At 39.0% G+C, this 22,347-nt stretch overlaps 2 protein-coding genes across 13 annotated transcripts in view; both read right to left on the reverse strand.

Moving 5' to 3' along the window:
• ANKRD12 (ankyrin repeat domain 12) overlaps positions 1-4,607 on the reverse strand; it is a 138,343-nt gene extending 133,736 nt beyond the window's left edge. For 2 of the 12 annotated variants that reach the window (XM_070513555.1, XM_044773434.2), the window contains exon 1: positions 3,888-4,026. The gene's annotated coding sequence lies outside the window, so the exon portion shown is untranslated. Of the gene's footprint in view, positions 1-3,102; positions 3,353-3,727 lie in introns of those variants that run through there. The other 10 variants (XM_044773437.2, XM_044773433.2, XM_070513563.1 and 7 more) reach the window with 10 other exon arrangements.
• A 1,792-nt stretch (positions 4,608-6,399) lies between these two features.
• Positions 6,400-22,347, reverse strand: part of NDUFV2 (NADH:ubiquinone oxidoreductase core subunit V2) — a 33,329-nt gene continuing 17,381 nt past the window's right edge. The window contains exons 5-8 of the mRNA XM_014837339.2: positions 21,210-21,378; positions 19,702-19,811; positions 14,917-14,993; positions 6,400-8,754 (exon numbers count right to left, since the gene is read on the reverse strand). Of these exons, the coding sequence (XP_014692825.1) occupies positions 8,661-8,754; positions 14,917-14,993; positions 19,702-19,811; positions 21,210-21,378 (450 nt within the window). The 3' untranslated portion in view covers positions 6,400-8,660. The remainder of the gene's footprint in view (positions 8,755-14,916; positions 14,994-19,701; positions 19,812-21,209; positions 21,379-22,347) is intronic.

Here is a 22,347-nt window from a genome sequence, read left to right on the forward strand (position 1 = left end):
CCTCTTCTACTTGTCTCAATTTGGAAGCACTTCTCTGTTTAAACTTAATTTTCTAAGAAGTTAAGTTTGAAGTTGAACTTCTTAGAATTTTAGAGGGTCTCACTAATCAGAAAACCTAGTCTTGGATGCTATCTTCTAAGCTGGATAAACTTAAATTTACTATTGCTGGATCTATTCGTTCATACAAAAGGCCTAAGTGAGTTTGGTAAGTTATCTTTTCTGTTCATTCACTCTGATTAAGGTATGTTTCTTTAGAACAATAACATCAATATCAAGATGGAGTTTGTTAGAACAGCCTCTTACAATGTTAACAACTGTAGTCCTCCTGTAACTGGTGAGAATAATTTGCTTCTGACAATTAACAGGAAAAAAACCCAACTATATCAGCATCTCATAGAAAGGCTTGCCAGCCTATCTTCCATGATTCTCATAAGGTATTTTCTTTTTGTTTTTTGACCAACACAGAAGGTGGAATAGTTGGCCCCCAAACATTTTTCACAAAGTATAAACTTAAGAAACATTGCCTTAAAACATTTCGAAATCAACTAAACACACTTATTAATGAGAGGCAGAGCACTGAGAAATGGTTAAGAATGGGGACAACAGAGTCCGTCACTTTTTTAGGTCTATGAATATCTATCTACACATCATATAACCATTCAAAGCCCCATTTTCCTCAGCCATATGTTAGAATAATAATAGCATGTTTCACAAGGTTGCTGTGAAAATTATCTGAAATATTTCACTTAAAACTTTGAAGCAGATACATGCATATTCTAAGTGCTCAACAAATGTTTGTCATAATCTTTAGCTTCAAGGTTACAAATAATCTACGCAATACAATACTGATATGTTGGTTTCCAGTATTACCAATTCAAAGCGCTAGAAGAAAAGGTCTTCAAACAGCAGCAAAAGTCAACACACAAAAACTCTGCCTTAACACTTCAATGTATTTTAAATCTACAAGATAACCTTAAGATGAACTATTCAAAGCTGAGTTTATAAAGGAAATTATCTCCTGTTATTGCCATTTCTAAAAACTAGCAACAAATTAACATTGCAATTAAGATACTTTCACTATTACTTTTAAAAAGCCACTGTCTGTTAAAGAAACAGATAAATTATGCATGCATGAGTGTATAAGATAATGTTTTCAAATGCTATATGAAGAAACTTCATATGCTCCAGAGAAAGTCTGGCTCTAACAACTGCAATATTTAAAATGTTCATAAGAGGCTTTACTAAGATTAGAACTAAGTGGGGATCAGAAAATGCATCTACAGGGAGCTATAATCAGCAGGTGCTGAAAACAATAAAGCTAAGACTAAGCAAAAACCTAGGGATCTAAACACCTTGTTACAGAATAAGAACTGTATCTATTTTAAAAATAATATTACCACTTTTTATATGTATAAAAGTCTATAGTATTCAATGTGCTTTCTATATGTAATCACATTTATTCCATTCCACAACCCTGTAAAATACGTAGGAAAATTATTCTTTGTAGATTAAGAAAGCAAGGTTCTGGGAGTTAACGTGATTTGTCAAAAACCACAGTTAGGAAATGACAAACAAGAATTTAAAACCAGGCCCTCTCACATTTCAATGTTCTCTCCACTACTCCATAAAGCTACTTCTTAAAGAAAGAGGCAAATTAGTATCTTCATAGAAATCTTTAGGCCCAAACCACAGACTGTTTTAACTAGCTGTGCAAACTTCAGTAAATCATTTCACCTTTCCAGGCCTTTATATTTTCATCTGTAACATGAGGGAAATGGATTAGAAATTTTGAGGTCCCTTCCAGTTCTAAGGATAAATCTCCAAGACTGTGCTCTTTACTACAGAGCACAGGCATTTTAGAAACACATACTGATGTTAGTTTTAGCAACAAGTTCCATGTCAGAAAGTAGTGTCAATAGCTCTTAAGCAACCTATTGCAATTACTGGACAAATTCTTCATGCTTATCTGACAGATGTTGCTTCAGCATTATCAAGCTTATATATAGAAAGCGGCCCAAACCTCTTATGGACTATGATGGAAATGATTACTCTCACTAATCATTCTTTTTTTAGACTCAAATAAGGCTCTTAAAACATAAGAATGGTTTAAAGAAAACTAGTCAACTAATACCAAGAAATTGAATCTTCTTGAGAATAAAAACCTCTTTCCAAAGGAGTGTTTTCCAAATATCCCTATTGACTACCATTTCTCCAATCTACATCAGAAGAGTATCAGTCACATTTTTCAACAACTTCTATTTAAAAAAAGTAACATATAAGCATTCTGATAAAAACATCTTCCTTTTAAATTCATTCCACTGATTCGGCAGTCCTCTCCAAACAAAACTCAAGCTTTTCCCCCTCTTCCTGATATTAAAGAACTAAAACCAGAGACCGCACAACATATTTTCACCTACTAAGTTCTTTCCTCATGTGAATATTTTTGTTTTCTCTACTCTTCCTCAAATATTCTTCACGGAATACACACCAAGAGATTTCCATTTTCCCAGCTCCGGCTGTTCACAAAACCATTCTAACAACTATGGAAACCATAACGATTAAGGATATTAAAGGCATCCTGCCTTTTACTCTTTTCTTTCCACGAATACCAATTAACACTTACGACTCGATCTTACAGTGTTCGACACTATCTCATTTTGTTTTTAAGCCACTTGGCACCAATAGAGCATATGTTCTGCCAGTTCTGAGCTAATCTCCAGGAAAGCCTTTGTACAACGATTGAAGAAACTGAAACAGATGAGTGCCCAAGATTTTTAACAACCTACTTGAGCATGTTTTTCATAAAGTCAATTTATTTTAAAATACCTATTTTACTAGTTCGCCTTCCTCTATAATTCACACGAGCCGTCTCAAAATTAAAAGGGAACCGATGACTGAGAACACAGGTTCGTTTCAACTTGAGGATTAGAGCTAATTCCGAAGCGTGACAAACACTAGATCTGCAACCCACTTGACCCGCGTTCGCGCTTCAGCCGCGGGCGTCCACTGAAAGGACGATCCCGATCACCACACTGCTTAAAACGTGCCCTACGCCTTCAACTGCTGCAACAGTGTTAACTTCCCACCGCGAACTGTTCTTACTGTTACTATCAAAACAGCTGTCAGCCGGGCTTCCGTAACCTCTTTGTACCACCGTTTCTCCAGCGCTTTGGGATCCTCGAGGATGCGTCACACACCACAGTGCCCTCAAAGCGAGCCGAGGACCTCACGGCTCCCAGGCTCTGCGCACGTCACCCGAACCGGCGCTCGCCGGCCGCCCGCGGAGGCACCGGCCGGCGGCCGCCGGGACAGCACCGCGGCGCGGGCGCCCTCCCTCCTCGACGACGCGGGCGGCGGCTCCCCGCTGCCCGCGCCCCCTCCCCGGCCGCCGGCCCCCGTCCGCCCCGCCCGCCGGGCCCGGCGCGGCACGCCGGCGGCGCCCTCTCGGGCCGCGCACACTCGCATGCACACGCTCCTCCCGGCCCCGCCATGTTCCGGGAGGCGGCGGCGGCCCGGCCCGCCGAGTCCCCCGCCCCGCCCGCCCCCCGCCCCGCAGGCAGCTGCGGCGGCGCCGCGGCTCCTCGGGGCTCCTGGAGGCCGGCGGCGGCGGCGGGCGGGCCCGCGCCGGGGCCACGAGCGCCTGTCACCGCCGGGCCGGCGGGGCCGCAGGCGGGCGGGCCAGCGGGCGGCGCGGGGCGGGGCGGGGCGGGCAGGGCGCGTCCCCTACCTTGCTCTGGGGAGGGAGGACGCGAGCGGCGCGGAACCGAGGGGTCTCCTCCCAGGCGCCGGGGACGGGGCTCGAAACCGCGCCCTCCTTCCTCCTCGCCTGTCGCCACGCCCCCCTCGCCCGCACGGACCCACGGCACGGCCGGCGCAGGAGGGTTTACCCCCTGAACGAGTGCCTCAGCGTTGCCGTCGCTATCGTTGTCTTCGTCGCCACTGCAACCGCCACGAACGCCGCCGAGGCCGGGCTTGAAAACATCTCCGGTCTGGTCCGTCTCTCACCACAGCCTCCTCGCTCCCAGGCAGCGCCGCCTGGCGATTGGCTGTGGCGCGGGCACGTGACTCGGCGGGCACGGGACGGGCGGCGTGACCGCCCCGCCCCCGGCGCCCGCCGCTCTTTCAGCTCTACGGGAAGCTTCCCGAGCCGCGGGGCGGGGCGTCGGGACGTACCAAGTGGAGGCGGCGGGGGTGCGGGCCGGAACTCCTCCCTCTGTGCTGTACCCTCTCTACCCCCCCGAGTCTCACCGCCTCCCCTTCGCGTCCGCAGCCCGAGAAGGGAGGGGGAGCCAAAGGCTGAGCGAGGGAGCAGCCAGGAAGCACCGCTGCCGCTGCCGGGCCAGGGGGCTCTGCTGTCACTTTCTGCGGCGACCGTGGCGGTGGATATGACTGGAAACTTCTGGAAATGGCGGCGGCGGCGGCGGCAATGAAGAGAGACTCTACATAGGGTATTCGCATGTTATTTTTACAGGGGTGGGTGGACGAGTTCGTGAGCTCGGCCCCGGTGGAACGGTGCTGCGAGCTAGGCTCGAGGCAGAGGCGGCCTGCCCCCGAGCTTGCGGCCGCGGCCGGCTGCCCCGGCGCGTTGGAGAGGCGCGGGCGTGGGCGCGGTGTCGGCGCCGCAGTGCGCCTGCGCCCCGGCGGGCGGCACCTGCGCCGGAGCCCGGGGACCCGGACGCGCCCCAGGAAGGGTCGCGGCGCCCGCCCTCGGCTGCGCCAGGCGGGGCCCGGGGACCCGTCCCGAAAGCACGTTAACGGGCAGCTGCCGTGGGGACGGCACGGACGCCACAGTACGCCCTCTTTCATTCACACTTCGCATGACCTTTTTAGAGAAATTTAAGTGCATTTTCCGCATCTGAGGTAGTGTTTCAGAGGGAACTGCTCAGGTACTGCAGAAGAGTGTGTTGAGGAAAACTGACTCTCTCGACCTTCCAGCTGCGGTACTCTGCCTTTTTGCTGGATGCTTTTAATTTACATCGAGGTTAATATGCAACAATTTGCACATGTCCTTATTCGACTACCAAAGGGGTTACATAATTGAAGGGAAACCGTCGTCTCCCTCATTGTTAATAGAAGCCTCTAAATTACAGCACTCATTTGTGACAATGAATGCAGTTACAAATTTGTCACTCACCACAGTAGATGACGGGACATTTCAGAGTTGGCAGAGAACGCTAAATCCCAACAGGTTACTATATAAAGCATAAACTTCATTAAAGATCACTTTTTTTCCTTTCCTAGTTAACCGATTTCTCCCACCTATAAAACATTAGGTTGTGTGAATAGTGAGAGATCACCTTGTGGCTAGAGTTGGAATAGTTATATTTAATTTGGATATTTATGGCATGAAATATAAAGAAAAAAAATCCACTAAAAATTTAACAAATTCTGACATCTCTTCAAGTCATTGAGTTGGTTCCCATTTAACTCACTGTCACAGGGAGGAGGTCAGTTAGTATTGATGGCAGTAGCTCTTTCTATAGGAGTTTAGCGCCTCGCTTCAAAGTTGAAAGGTAGCTAATCTTGGATTTTCTGAAATAATTTATGTCAACAGCTATACGCACAACCTTGTTACTACTTAAAATCACTGAATACATGAAAGACTCATAAGGCAGTTGTGATCGAGGGCACTGTATTGACCACGCTCAATAGGATACTGCCTGTAAAAGAAAAGTTAATTGTAGAATTCATCAAGTTGCAAAAAGTTTTTTAAATGAAGCTCCTATTAAGATTCTATGTGGAAGCGTTGGTGGTACAGTGGTTAGTATACCTGCCTTCCAAGATCATTTGTGGCAAATTATAAATCAGCCACAATTTGTTATTTGAAAGGTCCAAATGAAACTATGAAGGCAAGAGGAGCTCATTTTCCTTTGCAATGTGAAGCTAGAAGTATGAATCAAGAAATTAATTCTTATTGTAGATTTTATGGATAGAGGTCTCAAAAGAAGACTGAAGAAAACTAGTTTATATCCACAAGCTAGTTGACTAGTAAGCTGCTAAGGCTTTTAATTGTATAACCCTGTCTTTTGTTGGTTCAAGTCCTGGAATCCATTTTCAGCAAGTGGGAAAATGTTTTTTAAATAGTACTAGGGGGCCGGCCCTATGGTGCAGTGGTTAAGTTCACACATTCTGCTTCTCGGCAGCCCGGGGTTAGCCGGTTTGGATCCCGGATGTGGACATGGCACCGCTTGGCAAAAAGCCATGCTGTGATAGGCATCCCACGTATAAAATACAGGAAGACTGGCACGGAGGTTAGCTCAGGGCTAGTCTTCCTGAGCAAACAGGAGGATTGGCAGCAGATGTTAGCTCAGGGCTGATCTTCCTCAAAAAAAAAAGTTAAAAAAAAATAGTACTAGAAGGTCAAGGACCCGAAGCATTAAATATCACTCTTAGCCAAAGTTAAGTTTTATAATATTTATTTAAGGTTATTACTAATAGACACTTAAAAACGTGTATATTTGATATCTGAAGTAGATGCCAGTCTGCAAAACTTTTCTTTCCAGCTTATTTTTCACACCTTTAGAATCAACTACTATTATGCTTTGCTACACTGTCAAGTTAAATCAGATAATTCAAAAAATCCTGCCATATTTCAGGAAGGTGAATGTAAAAAATGAAAAATACAATCTCAGATCATAGCTTATCATATGACTTAGTCTATACAGATGTAATGTCTTTGCAGTGAATACTCTTAGTACTTTATTATGTGCTGTAGGATTTTCTTAAGCACTGGTTCCATCCAGTTACAGCAAGCAATTCTGAGCAATCAGTAGCTTTCCCTAGGAACTTTCAGTAGCTGCTCCAAAAAGAAACAAAAAAAACCCCAGGTATTAGATCCTTTGCCAGTAGGGAGAATGAAAAGTTGAATTGTTAGTTTACTGTTGCCATTAAACAGCAATAAGCAAATTTCCTCCTCAAATACCCTCTTTTTAAAAACAGTATAGAATTAGGAACTGAGAAGAGGAAACGAGGGAGCAAACTGGTGGTAAACACATAACACTGCCTCTCCCTACTGGTTTGAGAAATCGGCTGGGATCTGTCATTTCAGCTCCCGAAAACTGGCAAGGAAATTTTAATCAGCGTGTTCATATACATTTTGGAACCATCTTAGATTACTGTAATGAAATTTTACCTGCCAGCTGTTTTTAAAAGCTGGGAAACTATCATTAAAATCAGTGCTCTTGTGGTAAAATTGACAGGATTTTCAAAAAGAATGGGCAAAAAAATTAAGCAAGACAACTCAAAATCCTAATGTATACCACTGCAGTACAACGTAAGGTATGATCTAAGAAATATAGAATATGTTTTGATAATGGTATAACAGTTGCCTATAATTATAATGACCTAAAATTAATTTTCTACTTCTAAGATATTACATAAAAACTGACAACCAGTGCATATCCTTAATACATGACTTTGTTTTTTCACCCAGTATTTGAAACCTCCCTTTATTTCTATTTAAAAAACAATTTTTTTATGTCAAAGTGTAAAGCATTTTTACAAAAGTCAACAGAAGCATTAATTTAAAGGAATACCCGTGTTTTTTCATGATTTTAAATAAAAGGCTTAATGGGTTAACAAAGAGAAGACAGTCAAAATGTACAGACTTTTTAAAAAGGGATAAAAATAACTGTAAAAGTAGTTGCTTATGGGAAGGTCGAGGGCTCTAGAGTAGAAGGGAGGCATTTTCGTTGTGTTAACTTTTTGTATCACTTTTAAAATTAGTGTTATTGTTTACCTTCTCACATAAAAACAAAAACAAATTTTTAAAGACATTCTTAAAAATAATCATGTTTTTAAGCATCATGATTACTAGTGATTAGTCTGTCACAAGAACAAGGCCAAACAGTGACTTTGAGAAATCCTGAAACAACTGGATTAGTTTAGATTTATCCCGCCATTAAAGCTGGCTATTAATTTTTTTTCAACGTACAAAACTAATGTACTATAGCTAGTTTCTTGAACTGGATATAATATGCAAAAGGTTTTATCCTTCTAAGTAGTAACATGCATTCAACCGAAGAGTATATTTTGCATATCTACTGATCTTTCCAACTCAGATTGTACTTCCAATTTCTTCACCCAGTTAATTTTTGTATACTTGCACTATCAGAATAGCCAAGGATGTCAAAATATTTTGTATATTCCTTCTTTAAAAATGATAAGCAGTACTTCTAGAGATAACTACCTTATCCTCCTTATACCTACAGTCTGCTTAAGGTGTCACTTACCAGTTGAACAAATTATGTGCTGTAAATATAAAAATGTTTCAAGGGAGTACTGACATAAATCAGGTTGACAGAAAGAACATGTTAACTTAGGACTTGGCTATGCGTGAAGATGGGAAAGCAAAATGTATTTGAAATTTGACAAAATTTTTACCTCACAATAACCTAATATTGAAAAAAGTCATCTGGCAGTTGAGAATAAATGATGTTGCAGTAACTGTTAACTAGATTATGGAGTCATGTCTTCATTGTTAGCCATAGACAGAAGACTTTAAAATGGTGCTCTTAAGTTTTGACATGGTACTTATAGCTGCAAGTTGCTAGGTTACCACCAAGATGTTCATAGATCAAAATGAACAAATATAAAACACTTATGGAGATAGGAGATTCCTATTTTATTTCTCCAGTGACATATTTACAGATGAATATAAATTAAAGGCCTGCTTGCAAACCAAAGCCAGGTCCTTTGGGTGGTTCAGTCAAAGAGGTAAGACCCCCAGCTGGCTCACAAGAGAAACGTCCACTCCTGAAAAGAAAAGCAAGTAACATTAAATTGACTATTAATGATTAACATTTATAAAATCTTTACTTAAAAAAAATTGTAATTGTTACCTCACAACAGCCCTCTTTTTCCCCCAAGAACTAGCATAGATTATTTAATCCAAACATTTCAAATACTGCAAAATTTTCTCTTCCTAAAGATAAGTATGAAAACTGACATACCAAAATTCACCATAAATATGCAAATTATAAAAAATAACACTAATACTGGTTCCCATTTATTGAGCAGTGTATAAAATTATTAGCTCATTTACTCTTTACAACAATGCCATCAGACAAGTAATTCTGGCCTTATTTTACAGATACAGAAACCAAGGCTTGGAGAATTCAGCATCTGCCCAAGGAACAGAGTTAAGAACTATGGCGAAATAACCCAACCCCCAGAGGACATTTTTAAAATCATGTCTTCATAAACTAAAGCACTACATTTATTCTTCTTATATTTGAATTTTATTTAGATTGAGATTCACTGTCACAGTGAACAGAAGGGAATACATACACACTTATACACTATACTTGGAAAAACAGAAATTAGATTCCTTGAGACATCTGAAGATTTGGGAGGATGTCCCTTAGAAGCAGTGAAGACAAAATCTATTTTTATTTATGTTTTTAAAGGCTATATTAGTAGTATTAATTTTTCAAAAACAGGTTCCAGATCTGGGTGGCTACCACAACCACAAAGAAAAGAAAACAAGAACAGGTCCTTATGTAGGAATCTATGAAGAGAGGCAGCAGGGAAATAGAAGAACCTGTCTTTTTTTCACCCCCACACATACGTTCCCAGGTAATCGCTCAACCTCTGCCCTGTCTGACCTCTGTCATTAGAGCCCAGCTCAGCACCTACTCCTATTCCCTGGCTTTGTTCATTTACCTTGTTCCTGCCACAAATTTTAGCTGAAGAGTTTGTTCAATTTGTATCTTTTTACTCCCTCTGGCTTTGTCCTTCACATTACGTCATCAATCTTATAAGTGTTTTTAGAGCCCTAGGAAATAATTTTTTGTTGAGGGGACAGGAAAATGACACAACATAATCATTTATAACATCTTTCAAGCTATTACATTATATAATGCAAGTAACTAAGTAGCATATTGTAACAAAGAATGCCTACAAAGCCAGAAATTAGTTAATATATTTGTAGTTAGGTTCACTATGAAAACCAGGTCAAAAAGCAATCACTGTGTACTATCTGTCAGAGCCTAAAACTAATGTAGGGTAAGTGGCCAAATGATTTAACTTTAATAAAAAACAAGTATTTGGCTCTGGCTTTGTTGTTTTGGTTTGTTTTTGTTGCTGGTGGTGAGGAAGACTGGCCTGAGCTATCATCCACTGCCCATCTTCCTCTTGTTGCTTGAAGAAGATTGTCCCTGAGCTAACATCTGTGCCAATCTTCCTCTATTTTGTACGTGGGACACTGCCACAGCATGGCTTGATGAGCAGTGTGTAGGTTCGTGCCCAGAATCTGAATCTGCAAACCCCATGCCACTGAAGCAGAGCACACGAACTTTACTACTATGCCACCAGGCTGGCCCCTGTAATTTTTTTTATGTTACCTGGTAACACAGGTACTCCTGCTGCTCTTTAATTGCCAATGAAATGAATTTATTTTGGAGAACCTTTCTTCTCCTCCTTTACTAGGTTCCCTCTTGTGGTTTAACCTCAGCTACCCTCTTTAGCAAGAGAAAGTACCAATTTAGGAAGATTATAAAAACTGAAGTTTCTGGGACAATAAATGGGAGAATTAATCATGTACACTGCCTGAGCTCTTCACAGGATTATGGAATTTTATATAAGAAAGTAATTTGAAGAATAATCTGGTCCAGTTTCCTAAAGTTTGTTCCATGAAATTACAGTCCCATGACATACTTCCAGTGGTCTGTTAAGTCTGCCTGCATTAAAATATTATAAAGGCTGTAAAATCCCCCAGTAAAGGCCACAAACTTTCTTTGATCTACTCCTTTTATCTGTGTACAAGTCACAGAACACTCCAGAGAGGCAGTGATCTGGCCTTATCCATTGACAACCACAATTTACAGTCAGGTTGTCACTGAATAAAACGCAAAAACTATTTCCCTGATACATTATGCTTAAAATGCCATCCATTAATTACTTTGCTCTCTTCATTACAATTCAAAAGGTAAACCTGTTTTTTCAGCCATTGCAACACTATTTGTACATTCATTACTTTAACTCATTTGCATTCTAGAAAAATTGGCCTTGCTGTATTTTTTTTTTTTTTGCAGGGAAAGATTTGCCCTGAGGTAACATCTGTTGCCAAACTTCCTCTTTTTTTCCCTCCCTAAACCCCCAGTACATAGTTGTATATCCTAGTTGTAAGTTGTTCTAGTTCTTCTACATGAGCCACCACCACAGTGTGGCAACTGACAGACAAGTGGTGTGGTTCTGCGACCAGGAAGTGAACCCAGGCCGCCCAAGTAGTGAGCACTGAATTTTAACCACTAGGCCATCAGGGTTGGCTCTGTATATTTTTTATGGCTTAAAAAAGTACTTTATGAAAGTTGAGTGCTTATCTTTTTCATATTGCTAAGATATATCCCCCTCTGCCCCTATTTTTAATATAAAAAACCAAAAGTGACTTTATTGTCTAGTTATCCAACAGCAACCACCTGTATTTTTTGTATATATATTTTGTAGCCTACTTATATATTTTTTAAATTTCAGATATTATCTGCACTCGACAGAATTCTGCAAAATTTAAGATATCTTTATAAAACTAAATATGAAGAATTCAAATTGGATTTAAAATTAGTTTTTGCTAATCCATACTAAAAAAACCTAGTAATTAGTAATTTGCAAGCAGGTTTAGAAGTTTTCAATACTTTAATTGAAAATAAGAACAATCGCACAAAGCACACAAATATTTTCTTTCTAGCCATTGTTTACAAAAAATAATAAAACAGTTTTGAACCACATAGAGACATCCATCTCTTACTAATTTTGGCCAGGGTAGACCTGATAGTGGTACTCAGTAATCAGTCACTATTGCACCGGTTTAATTGCTCTCATTACTCAAAGACTAACGATGAGCACCTCTTTCAAATGTGTGAGCAAAGAGCATTATTATAAAAATACTAATAAAAAGGAATTAGCCAGTGTCAGTTAATTTTAAATAACTGTAACTACAGTCTGGTTGTTACTATCATCAGTCTCTCTCATTATCCTTTACATCCAAGAAATTAACTTGGGGAAGGAGAGAAAGTTGTTTTCAAATGTGGGAAGACATTCTACTATTATACCATGTCAAAACACAATCTTTACATACATCATTGGTGGATGCTTTGCAATTATTGAAAAATAAGTAGATTTATCTCTGCTTTTTAAGTAAAAGGTGATAAGTAGGAAATAAAAAGAGGTTCAGAAACTAATAATCTAAAGTCTTTGGCTCAAATCTAGAACACTGTCAAAAAAATCCCAGTGAAGAACTATTTACAATTACTGATAAGCAACATCTTTATTATTATTAGATGCTGAAATACGTTTTTTTTTTAAAGATTTTATTTTTCCTTTTTCTCCCCAAAGCCCCCCCCCCCCCCCCCCCCAGTACATAGTTGTATATTTTTAGTTCTGGGTCCTTCTGGTTGTGGTATGTGGGATGCCGCCTCGGCATGGCCCGATGAGTGCTGCCATGTCTGCGCCCAGGATCCGAACCAGCGAAACCCTGGGCCACCGAAGCTGGAGCTCGTGAACTTAACCACTCGGCCACGGGGCTGGCCCCAGATTCTGAAATACTTAACTGTGTGTGGTACTTAGTTCCTGTTTATTAATGTTAAAATACAATGATGTTATAGAATCTCCTATATTAAAAACAACAACAAACTCTAATTTCACCCCTGATAACCTCTCAAGACTTACAGCTTTAAATACCATCTATAATAACTGATGAATCCTCAATTCATATTTCCAGCCATAATCTATTCCCTAAATTCCAGGCTCATATCTACCTTTCAGCAACTATCATGGATCTTTAGTAGGCATCTCAAACTTAACATGTCCAAAACAAAGTGACCTTTTTCCCCCAAACTTGCTCTACCCCAATCCTCTCCATTTTAGTTAAATGAACTACTGAGGTGCTCAGACCAAAAAGCTAGAAACCACTCATGATCCCTCTGCCTCACAACATGCGCTAAGTTTAAACAGTTCTCAACACAGCAATTAGGACGAGAATTTTAACAAGATCACTCGTATCATTCCCTACTGAAAAAACATTCCAACAACAGCTCTTTATTATATTTAGGATTCAACCCAAATTACTTTTCTGGGCCCCTACCTACATCTCTGACCACTTCCACCACTTTCCTCCTTGATCACCTCACTGCAACCATACTGTCATCTGATTTTTCATCCAGGACCTTAATACATCTTCTTTCCCCTCCCTGGAACATCATTCGTCCAGTTCTTTATGTGGTTCCTTTGGGCTTTAGCATTCAGGTAATGGCTCAAATATCACCTCAGCGAGTCCTCTCCTGACTAAATTTACCCCCATTCTCTAAACCCTAACCCTGCTTTATTTTTCTACCCAAAAGTTGAAAGTTATGGGTTTAAGAACAAATACAAGAATAGCATAAACTTATTTTAAAAGATCTGAGTCCTAAAAAAGCAAGTGAAGTTTGTGGAAAATATTATGGACTTTGTCGCGGGGTGGGGGGTGCAGGCGAGGGAGGCTACATTTAAAGTAAGGTTAAGTAAGGAAAAGGACCAGTGGCTGAGAAAGATATTGTGATGTTAAATAACAAAAGGTTTCACTTCAGTAGCCTCCATAAAGGAGAATGATTCTTCACAATGGAAATTACCCCTAAAAAGTAAGTGTAGCCCAAGAAAGTGAGGAACTAGGAAGAGAATGTCAAACTTCTTTAAGCAAATTCAAGTGTTAAAAGAAGCATGTTTCTTAGAAAGGAAAGTAATAGTCAGTAGGGGCCAGCTTGCCTTTACTAAACTTATCTTGAGTTGATCTGTTTTTCTTATTAGGTAGACTTATTAGCCTGCCAGAACAATGAGTGAATACTTCTAGAGTGCAGACTACAGCACCACTCATACCCTAGGACCTAATAATTCAACTTCAGGGAATTGTTACTTATAACAAAAAGTAGAAAAATATATTTTAAAACAGAAGAACAAAGGACACACCATAGTTCTTTTAATACATTAGAATACTATATGGCCATTAAAACCTACAAATATGTTGAGAGAAGGAAATTTTTACATGACATGAGCAGAAAAAAATACAAAGGGATTATAACTATAAAACCATGCAAATAGTTGCTAGTATTAAGAGAGAATTTTGTGAATGTGAACACTTAGATTTGGAATAGGAGTTTGTTTAGCAGCAAAAGTTCAGGTTCATAATTGAAAGAAAAGCAGTTAGTATAACACAACTGCACGATGGGAGCAAACTGTATAAACAGTGTTTAAGCCGAAAAAGATCTAGGCATTCTGACTGATTGTAAGTGCAATTACTGATGTAATGTATCTGAAGTGAAAGTTGATGTAATTAGGCCGCATTATTACAGGCATAATGTCCAAAGCAAAGGAGACAGTCTCACAATGCTCTGCACTGCTCTGTATACCTCAGATACTAGGATTTGTTTAAGTATCACATTAAGAAAGTCATTAGCTAACTAGAAGACCTGCAGAGGAGGGAGATCAAAACTGTCATGTAAGGAAAAACAATGACAACTGTACATATTACATCTGAAGATAGGAGGAAGACAAGATCGATATTTCAAGTTACCTGAGGAGCTATCATTTGGAAGAGGTATGAAAAGTATCTTATGTTGGTTCAAAGGTCAGAATTGGACCTTCAGGCAGAAATTAGAGGGAGACAGACTTTCGATCAATCTTCTGGCAGTATGAACTTTTAAACAATGGAATAGATTTCTATTTGTAGTAACTGTCCCTTCTCTATAAATATTCAAGTAGATACAAAATGATTATCTGAAGGGTTTTAGAAGGAAAAAAAATATTCTTGCTTTAGATGACAAGTTGGTTGAGATACTATCCAAGGCTCCTGACAACTCCTGTGAACTTACAATATAAAATTTTGAAAATTAAGTTTAGTTTAATTTAGGTTAAGCCATTAAATTTTATTATCTAGAAATAAAAGCATACCTTGGCCCAGGTTTTGGAATTGTGCCAGCCTTGAGTGCATCAATAATTTCCTCAATATCCTTAGGTGTCAGATCCTCCTAGAAAAAACAGAAAGTCATATCATATTAAGATTACCTCCTACTATTGAAACCTATGTAAATTCCTAATATCAAACTTACTGTTTGTCTCTCTCAGCTCATAAGTTAGTTACCAAGGTAGCAGCAACTGAGTAACTCCTATATATAGTGTACACTGCTAAATGCAGTATGCAGTAAGAGCTGCAGATGAAGAGGCAATACAGAGTAGTGCTCTGAAGTGAAACAGTTCTGCATGAGTCCTGGCTCTAACACTTACTAGACAGTAATCTTAGACGAGTTACTCAGCCTCCCTAAGTTCGGTTCTTCATTTGTAAATCTACTTCAGTGTTTTTGAGGATTAAATGAGAAAATACATAAAATAGAACAGTGCCATGGCACATGCTCAACAAATGCTATCTCCTTGAAGAAAGAGTGAACAGCGAACAGCAAATAGTAATTAGCACCAGCAGTAATAGTAGCTTAAAAGTAGATGCCTAATATCTATCCCTAACCTAAAGATCTAATACGCTAGTGATATCTTCTTTCTTTCCCAGGTGAAATTCACTGTTTCAAAATTCACTTAATTTTTGAAGGAAAAGGTAAAAAAATTTATTTTTGACACATGTATTTTAATGATCCTGACCCTCTAATCCCCATTTCAACCAGAGCAGCTTTATATTTTATACACTGTGTACCTATGTAAAATTCTAACCTCAAGGAAGGGTTGTGTTATTTAAAATAACAAATGCAATTAAAACACATACATACACGCTCATACGCCTAACTGCACCCTAGGATTAATCAAAAGACAGTCAAATCAGAATAAGCAAGATAAAACTAAGAGAAAATGCCTAACCCATATCATATTCCCCTTTCCCCTCCAAAATTAAGTGCTTAAGAAAATGTTTGGTAGGACCTGTACTTTGCTAGAGAAATCGTGATTCAACACTATTCCAGTGCCTAGCCACACAGAAGGCCTTTAATATTTGCTGAGTGATTAAACATTTATAAAAATAAAAAGCTGCTTTCAAGGGCTGGCCCCGTGGCTGAGTGGTTAAGTTTGCGCGCTCTGCTTTGGTTGCCCAGGGTTTTGCTGGTTCGGATCCTGGGTGTGGACATGGCACTGCTCATCAGGCCACGCTGAGGCAGTGTCCCACATGCCACAACTAGAAGGACCCATAACTAAGAAAAATATATACAACTATGTACCGGGGGGCTTTGGGGAGAAATAAAATCTTAAAGCTGCTTTCAAACTGCTTGGGGTTCAGCAGATGCTCAGAACCTCACAGCTAGAAGGAGTCTTTAAACTCATCCAACGATTTTATTCCCCCTCCAACTCTTTCTTCTGAAAATTTGAAAACTATACATGAATACCCATATTCTTACCACCTGGATCCAACAATTTTTTAATTTGCCATATTTGCCTTATGTACACATATGCCTTTTTTTTGTTTCGGCTGTATCATTTGAAAGCAAGTTACAGATATCACGACACTTCACCCCTAATACTTCAGCAGATGATGCCTAGGATCATTTTCTTAACTAACACAATGCCTTTACCACACCTTTTAACTAACAATAATTCCTTAATAAAATCAAACGTCAAGTCCATATTCAAATCTATGCAACCCTCCTCAAAATGTATTTGATATCTGTGTTTTTCCTAAGCGGAATCCATTCAAACTTTATGTGACTATTTCATTTTATCCACCGGTCACCTCGGGGCCATAAAAGTTAACTACCCTGCCAAAGACCATACCATACTGACTGGAAGAATGTTTATCTTTGGATAAATCTGTAGGCTACTATATTTAGACATACAATGCTTCATACAAAGCCCTGACTGTCTAATTCCTGCTAAAATCTGGATCCTCATTATTATGAGTAAATTGCAGAAATGTGGGAAAAGGAAAAGCTATGGCTGTATTTTTTTTTTTTTTTAAGATTTTATTTTTTCCTTTTTCTCCTCAAAGCCCCCGGGTACATAGTTGTATACGCTTCGTTGTGGGTCCCTCTAGTTGTGGCATGTGGGACGCTGCCCCAGCGTGGTTCGATGAGCAGTGCCATGTCCGCGCCCAGGATTCGAACCAACAAAACACTGGGCCGCCTGCAGCGGAGCACGCGAACTTAACCACTCGGCCACGGGGCCAGCCCCTATGGCTGTATTTTTAAAGGACTTTTTTTTTTTAAATATGGGAAATAGAGAAGGTAAGAAATTTGAATCATTGATCACTAAATGAAGAAAATCACTACAGAATGACAACACCCCAGAAATCTAAAAGGCCAAAGAATCGAATTTCATCTTCATTAAAAAGAAAATTGTAGCAGCTAGCCTGGTGGTGTAGTGGTACAGTGTGCTCCACTTCAGTGGCCTGGGGTTCAGAGGTTCAGATCCCAGGCACAGACCTACACACCGCTCATCCAGCCATGGTGTGGCAGCATCCTATATACAAAATAGAGGAAGACTGGCATAGATGTTAGCTCAGGGCCAATCTCCCTCAGCAAAAAGAGGAAGCTTGGCAACAGATATTAGCTCAGGACCACTCTTTTTCACCAAAAAAAAAGAAAATCGTAGATTTCCACTGCATTATGGCAAACTAGCTATCCCAACTGAACCTCCTGTTGTAACAACTAAAAAAATGCTGGAAAAAATTAAAAACAAACAAAAACTTTTAAATTTCATCAATATGCTGGCAAGAAAGAAATACTCAGAGGCCAGAAACTCAAGGAAAACCCAGGGAGACAAGTGGAACACCAAGCAAACTTGGCTTCAGGGATTCACAGCCTAGAGGAGCAAGGGACCAAGCTCCAGGCCACAAGAGACCATCCAAATCATAGAAAGTTAGGACCCCCAAAAGCTATACCCTCAATGCAAGGGTAAATTAGAAATTAAACTGTCCTTCAAAAAAAAGAAACCTGCTAGTCTAGAACCTTACACATTGGGGGAAGGGAGGAGGGTGTAAGGAGAGGGGCTTTCTTTTGGGCCAGTAGTATTTCTGAGAGCAAGAGAGAAGCAAAGTAAATCCCTTCTTGAAGAATACACCTTCAATGGAAGCCTCAAAGAATTTCCATAAACAAATTTCTAAGAAGCATGAGCTAATGAGATATTATGAATGAAGACCATGACATAATTAGGGTAGCAAAAAATTAAAAAAAAACGATAACTAGGCGCCAGCCCAGTGGCGTAGCGGTTAAGTGCACGCATTCCACTTCGGCGGCCTGGGGTTCACTGGTTTGGATCCTGGGTGCAGACATGGCACCACTTGGCAAGCCATGCTGTGATAGGTGTCCCACATATGGGGTGGAGGAAGATGGGCACGGATGTTAGCTCAGGGCCAGTCTTCCTCAGTAAAAAGAGGAGGATTGGCAGCAGATGTTAGCTCAGGGCTGATCTTCCTCAAAAATAAATAAATAAATAAATAAAAAAGAAGGATAACTAGAAAACTCCACATACTTGGATATTAAGAACACTTCAAAAAAACACAGGTCAAAGATGAAACCAAAATGCAAATTTAAAAATACTTAAAACTGGGGGCTGGCCCTGTGGCTAAGCAGTTAAAGTTCTGCCTGCTCTGCTTCGGCAGCCCAGGGTTTGCAGGTTCAGATCCCTGGTACGGACCTACTCCACTCATCAGCCATGCTGTGGAAGTGTCCCACATACAAAGTAGAGCAAGACTGGCACAGATGTTAGCTCAGGGCTAAGCTTCCTCAAGCAAAAGAAGAGGAGGATTGGCAACAGATGTTAAAGCTCAGGGTGAATCTTCCTCACACACACACACAAAAATACTTAGAACTGAATGATAAAAATATTACTAATCAAAACTTGTGAGATTAAGCTAAAACAGTACTTAGAACGAGGTATGATACCATCTCTGTAAAATTTTTAAAATAAGCAATATAGTATTACATATTAGCATAGCTGGATACATATATTAAAAGTTTAAAAACATGTACAGGAAGAATACACACTAAATTTATGATAGTGGTTCTCTCTGGGAATGAAAGGAAAGGAGTAAGATTTTGGGTGGGGGTGGTTTACCTACATCTGTAGCTTATTTCTACAGACAATGACAATAATGATAAAAATAACACCTGAAGTAAGTGTGGCAAAATGTTATCTGTTAAGTCTTGGTAGTTATTTTCTGTATATGTAAATTACTAAATTTTTCATACTTTAAAAGTTTTTAAATGTGTCATTATCTCCTGCAGTTAAATGCAAAAATGTTTAAGAATAATTTTTTTAAAAACCTTCTGGTGGACAATAATGTGGAAGCTAAAACTGACATATATTTATGTAAAGTTTTTCTATTCTTTGATTTTTAATAAACTTTGGAAACCAGAAAAAACAGCCTTATGGGGACTGGCCCCATGGCTGAGTGGTTAAGTTCACACGCTCTGCTTCGGCAGCCCAGGGATTCGCCAGTTCGAATCCTGGGCTCAGACATGGCACCACTCATCAGGCCATGCTGAGGCGGCATCCCACATGCCACAACTAGAAGGACCCACAACTAAAAATACACAACTATGTACTGGGGGGCCTTTGGGGAGAAAAAGGAAAAATTTTAAAAAAAAAGCTAAAAGAAAAGAAAGCCGCCTGGATATTTATGCCAACAGTTTCTTCTAAATGAATAATTCAGAAACCAAAATCTATACGACAAGAAACCAAATATTTAAAATATTTTAAGTGTGACATAATGCAGCTTTAATTTATATTAACTGAAATACTCACATAGTAGTTGTCATTTATCTGAACCATTGGTGCATTAACACAGGCCCCTAAACATTCCACCTCTATAAGAGTGAAAAGTTTGTCAGGTGTGGTCTCTCCAACCTTTATTCCTAAAAATATAGATGATCACTGTGAGGACCAGGTTATATTTTAATAGCAATATGGTTTAAGAAAAAAAACAAACAAAATGAGCAACATATTACAGAGGTATACAAAAAGTATTTAAGAGCATTAAATTTCATAAATAAAACAACTCTGATAATTATACTACAAGTTTCAAGGATTTCTCAAGTGTACTTATTTAAAAACAATCAAATTTCAGGGGACTTATCTCCCATGTTTGTTGTTATATAGCAGTGCATCAGACTGTATTATTTTCATTTTGATTGTGATAATTAATCTACTAAAATCAGTTAAAAACATCTACTAAAATCAGTTAAAAAATTGGCAAAGACTCAGGAAACTGCTAACGTCAAAGATCATTAAGAATGTGAGGAAAGCATGTACTCTCATATCTTTAAGGAAGGCATTTTGGCAAAATACAGTAAAATTTTGACCCAGCAATTCTACTTCTTGTAAACAACCTCAGTATACAATAGGACAAGTATGCAAACTTGTATACATTAAAGTAATTGCAGAATAACTTAGAAAAAAGAAGCAGACATACTATACTATGCTATAGTATAGTATGTCTTTATGTTGCATAGCAAAATAAATATATTTATTTTTAATATAAAAATATATATTTGCTATGCAACATAAGGACCAAAAAGCAAACACAGACATATTACATTTGTGTATTTAATAATAAAAATAATCAAACAATATAAAATCTAAAACTAACATATGCAACTATTATCAGAATTTGCACCTGAGAGGTGGGGGGCAGGATTGTGAACAGACTTCAGCTTTCTGTTTTATTTATTTCAGTACTGCCCAACTATTTCTACAACATGCAAGTACTTGATATTCAATAACAAACAAAATTAAAAGATACCTCCTTTTACTTTATTCGATATATATAGTTTTAAATGCAGCAATGGCAATTTTGTATGGAAAAATGTCTTTTTAATTTTGTAAATGGTACTATAATAACATCTTATTTCAAATTTCCCTGCCTGAAGCATTCTTACTCTTCTCATATCTTATTTGTTCCAAGGCTCATCTGGAAGAATACATGGACAAGTGTGATTTTTTTATGTACCACACACTATCACACAATGAGTTAAACTTAATTTTCTAAACAAAGAAAACTTTAAAACTCCTATAACCTTTTCAAACATACTTAATGATTAGGGGGGAAAAAGGTGAAAACTCAGTTTTGAGGCTGAGAACTAAGGAAGAATATGAAAGAGATAAAGATGGGCAAAGACAGTAAGACAAAAATTTACTTGTGAAGTATAGATCCAATAAAATGGCAAAAGTTGGAAAAATTAGGTAGAAATAGGTTAAATCTAGAAAGACAATTCTATTTTCCACAAAAGTTATAAATATAATGTGTCCCATACCAAGCTTTTTCTGAATGGCCTCCAGTATGCTGTCAGAGTTTCGAAGCATGCAAGGGGTAGTAGTGCAGACCTGAATGTGGTACTTTCCAACTGGCTTCCGATTGTACATTGTATAAAAAGTTGCTACTTCATATACTCTCATTGGAGGTACTTGTAAAACTTCTGCAACCTAAAATATTAGAAAAATTTTAAATAACATAATTATGAAGTTTATTAATTCAGCTTTTGGTATGTTATAAAAAAGCATAATTTCAGTACTCCTTCAATTTAGTAAAAACAGAAAAATTTTAGTTCTTCAAAAGCAGAAAATATACCTGTATTTGATATTGTGAGGTATAAGTAATTTTTGCAGACATCTTAACTCTTGAACCACAGAGCCCAGAGGCACTTCCTTCTCCTCCTCCTCTCCACTCGGTCTTTGCAAAAGGATCTTTTCTCTAAATCTTTGTCACTATGAAGAATTTCTACTTAATCATTTTAATTCTTAGATTTTTGTAATTTAAAATAGCAAAAATTTGGTGGCCAAACCCCAATATATTAAACAACTGTAATTTTTCAAACTTTCACGAATTTTTCAAAAAAGCCTTAATGTTACTGGTGATGTACAGTGCATGCAAATGGTATGGTGACAGAAAAATGGTTGAGAATCAAGCCTCATTTATTAGCCCGTAATGGCTTACATATCTAAATACTTATACTTACACACACATACATACTTATACACACCACACACAAACATACAAGGCTATCCAGAACAATTCAAAACACTACTTTTGTTTCCTATCAAGACACTCTTTAGAAAAGCTGGATCTTACAGGCTAGTACTTCCCAATCCTTCACATTAAGGTATTTACAGAAAATACTTGTTTTGACATACTGGGGTTCAGGACCAAGGGAATCACTATCTGAGCACAACTCTTGGTCAGGACAAGTCTGTTAAGGAAAACAGGTTTTTTAGCTATTTACTAGGGCTGGTCCACATGCAGTCTATTCTGACTATAATCCTGGCTACAATTTTCTAGTTGGTTTAATATCATTAATCTATAAGGTCTTAAGATTTTGTATCTGGCGCTTAAAAATTATGCATATATCCAGGTTTTGACATGAAAGAAAGTAAGGCCCTGATGTCTAATTTGAA

This window comes from Equus asinus, chromosome 7 (genome assembly GCF_041296235.1).
Source record: "Equus asinus isolate D_3611 breed Donkey chromosome 7, EquAss-T2T_v2, whole genome shotgun sequence".
Taxonomy (NCBI): Eukaryota; Metazoa; Chordata; class Mammalia; order Perissodactyla; family Equidae; genus Equus; species Equus asinus.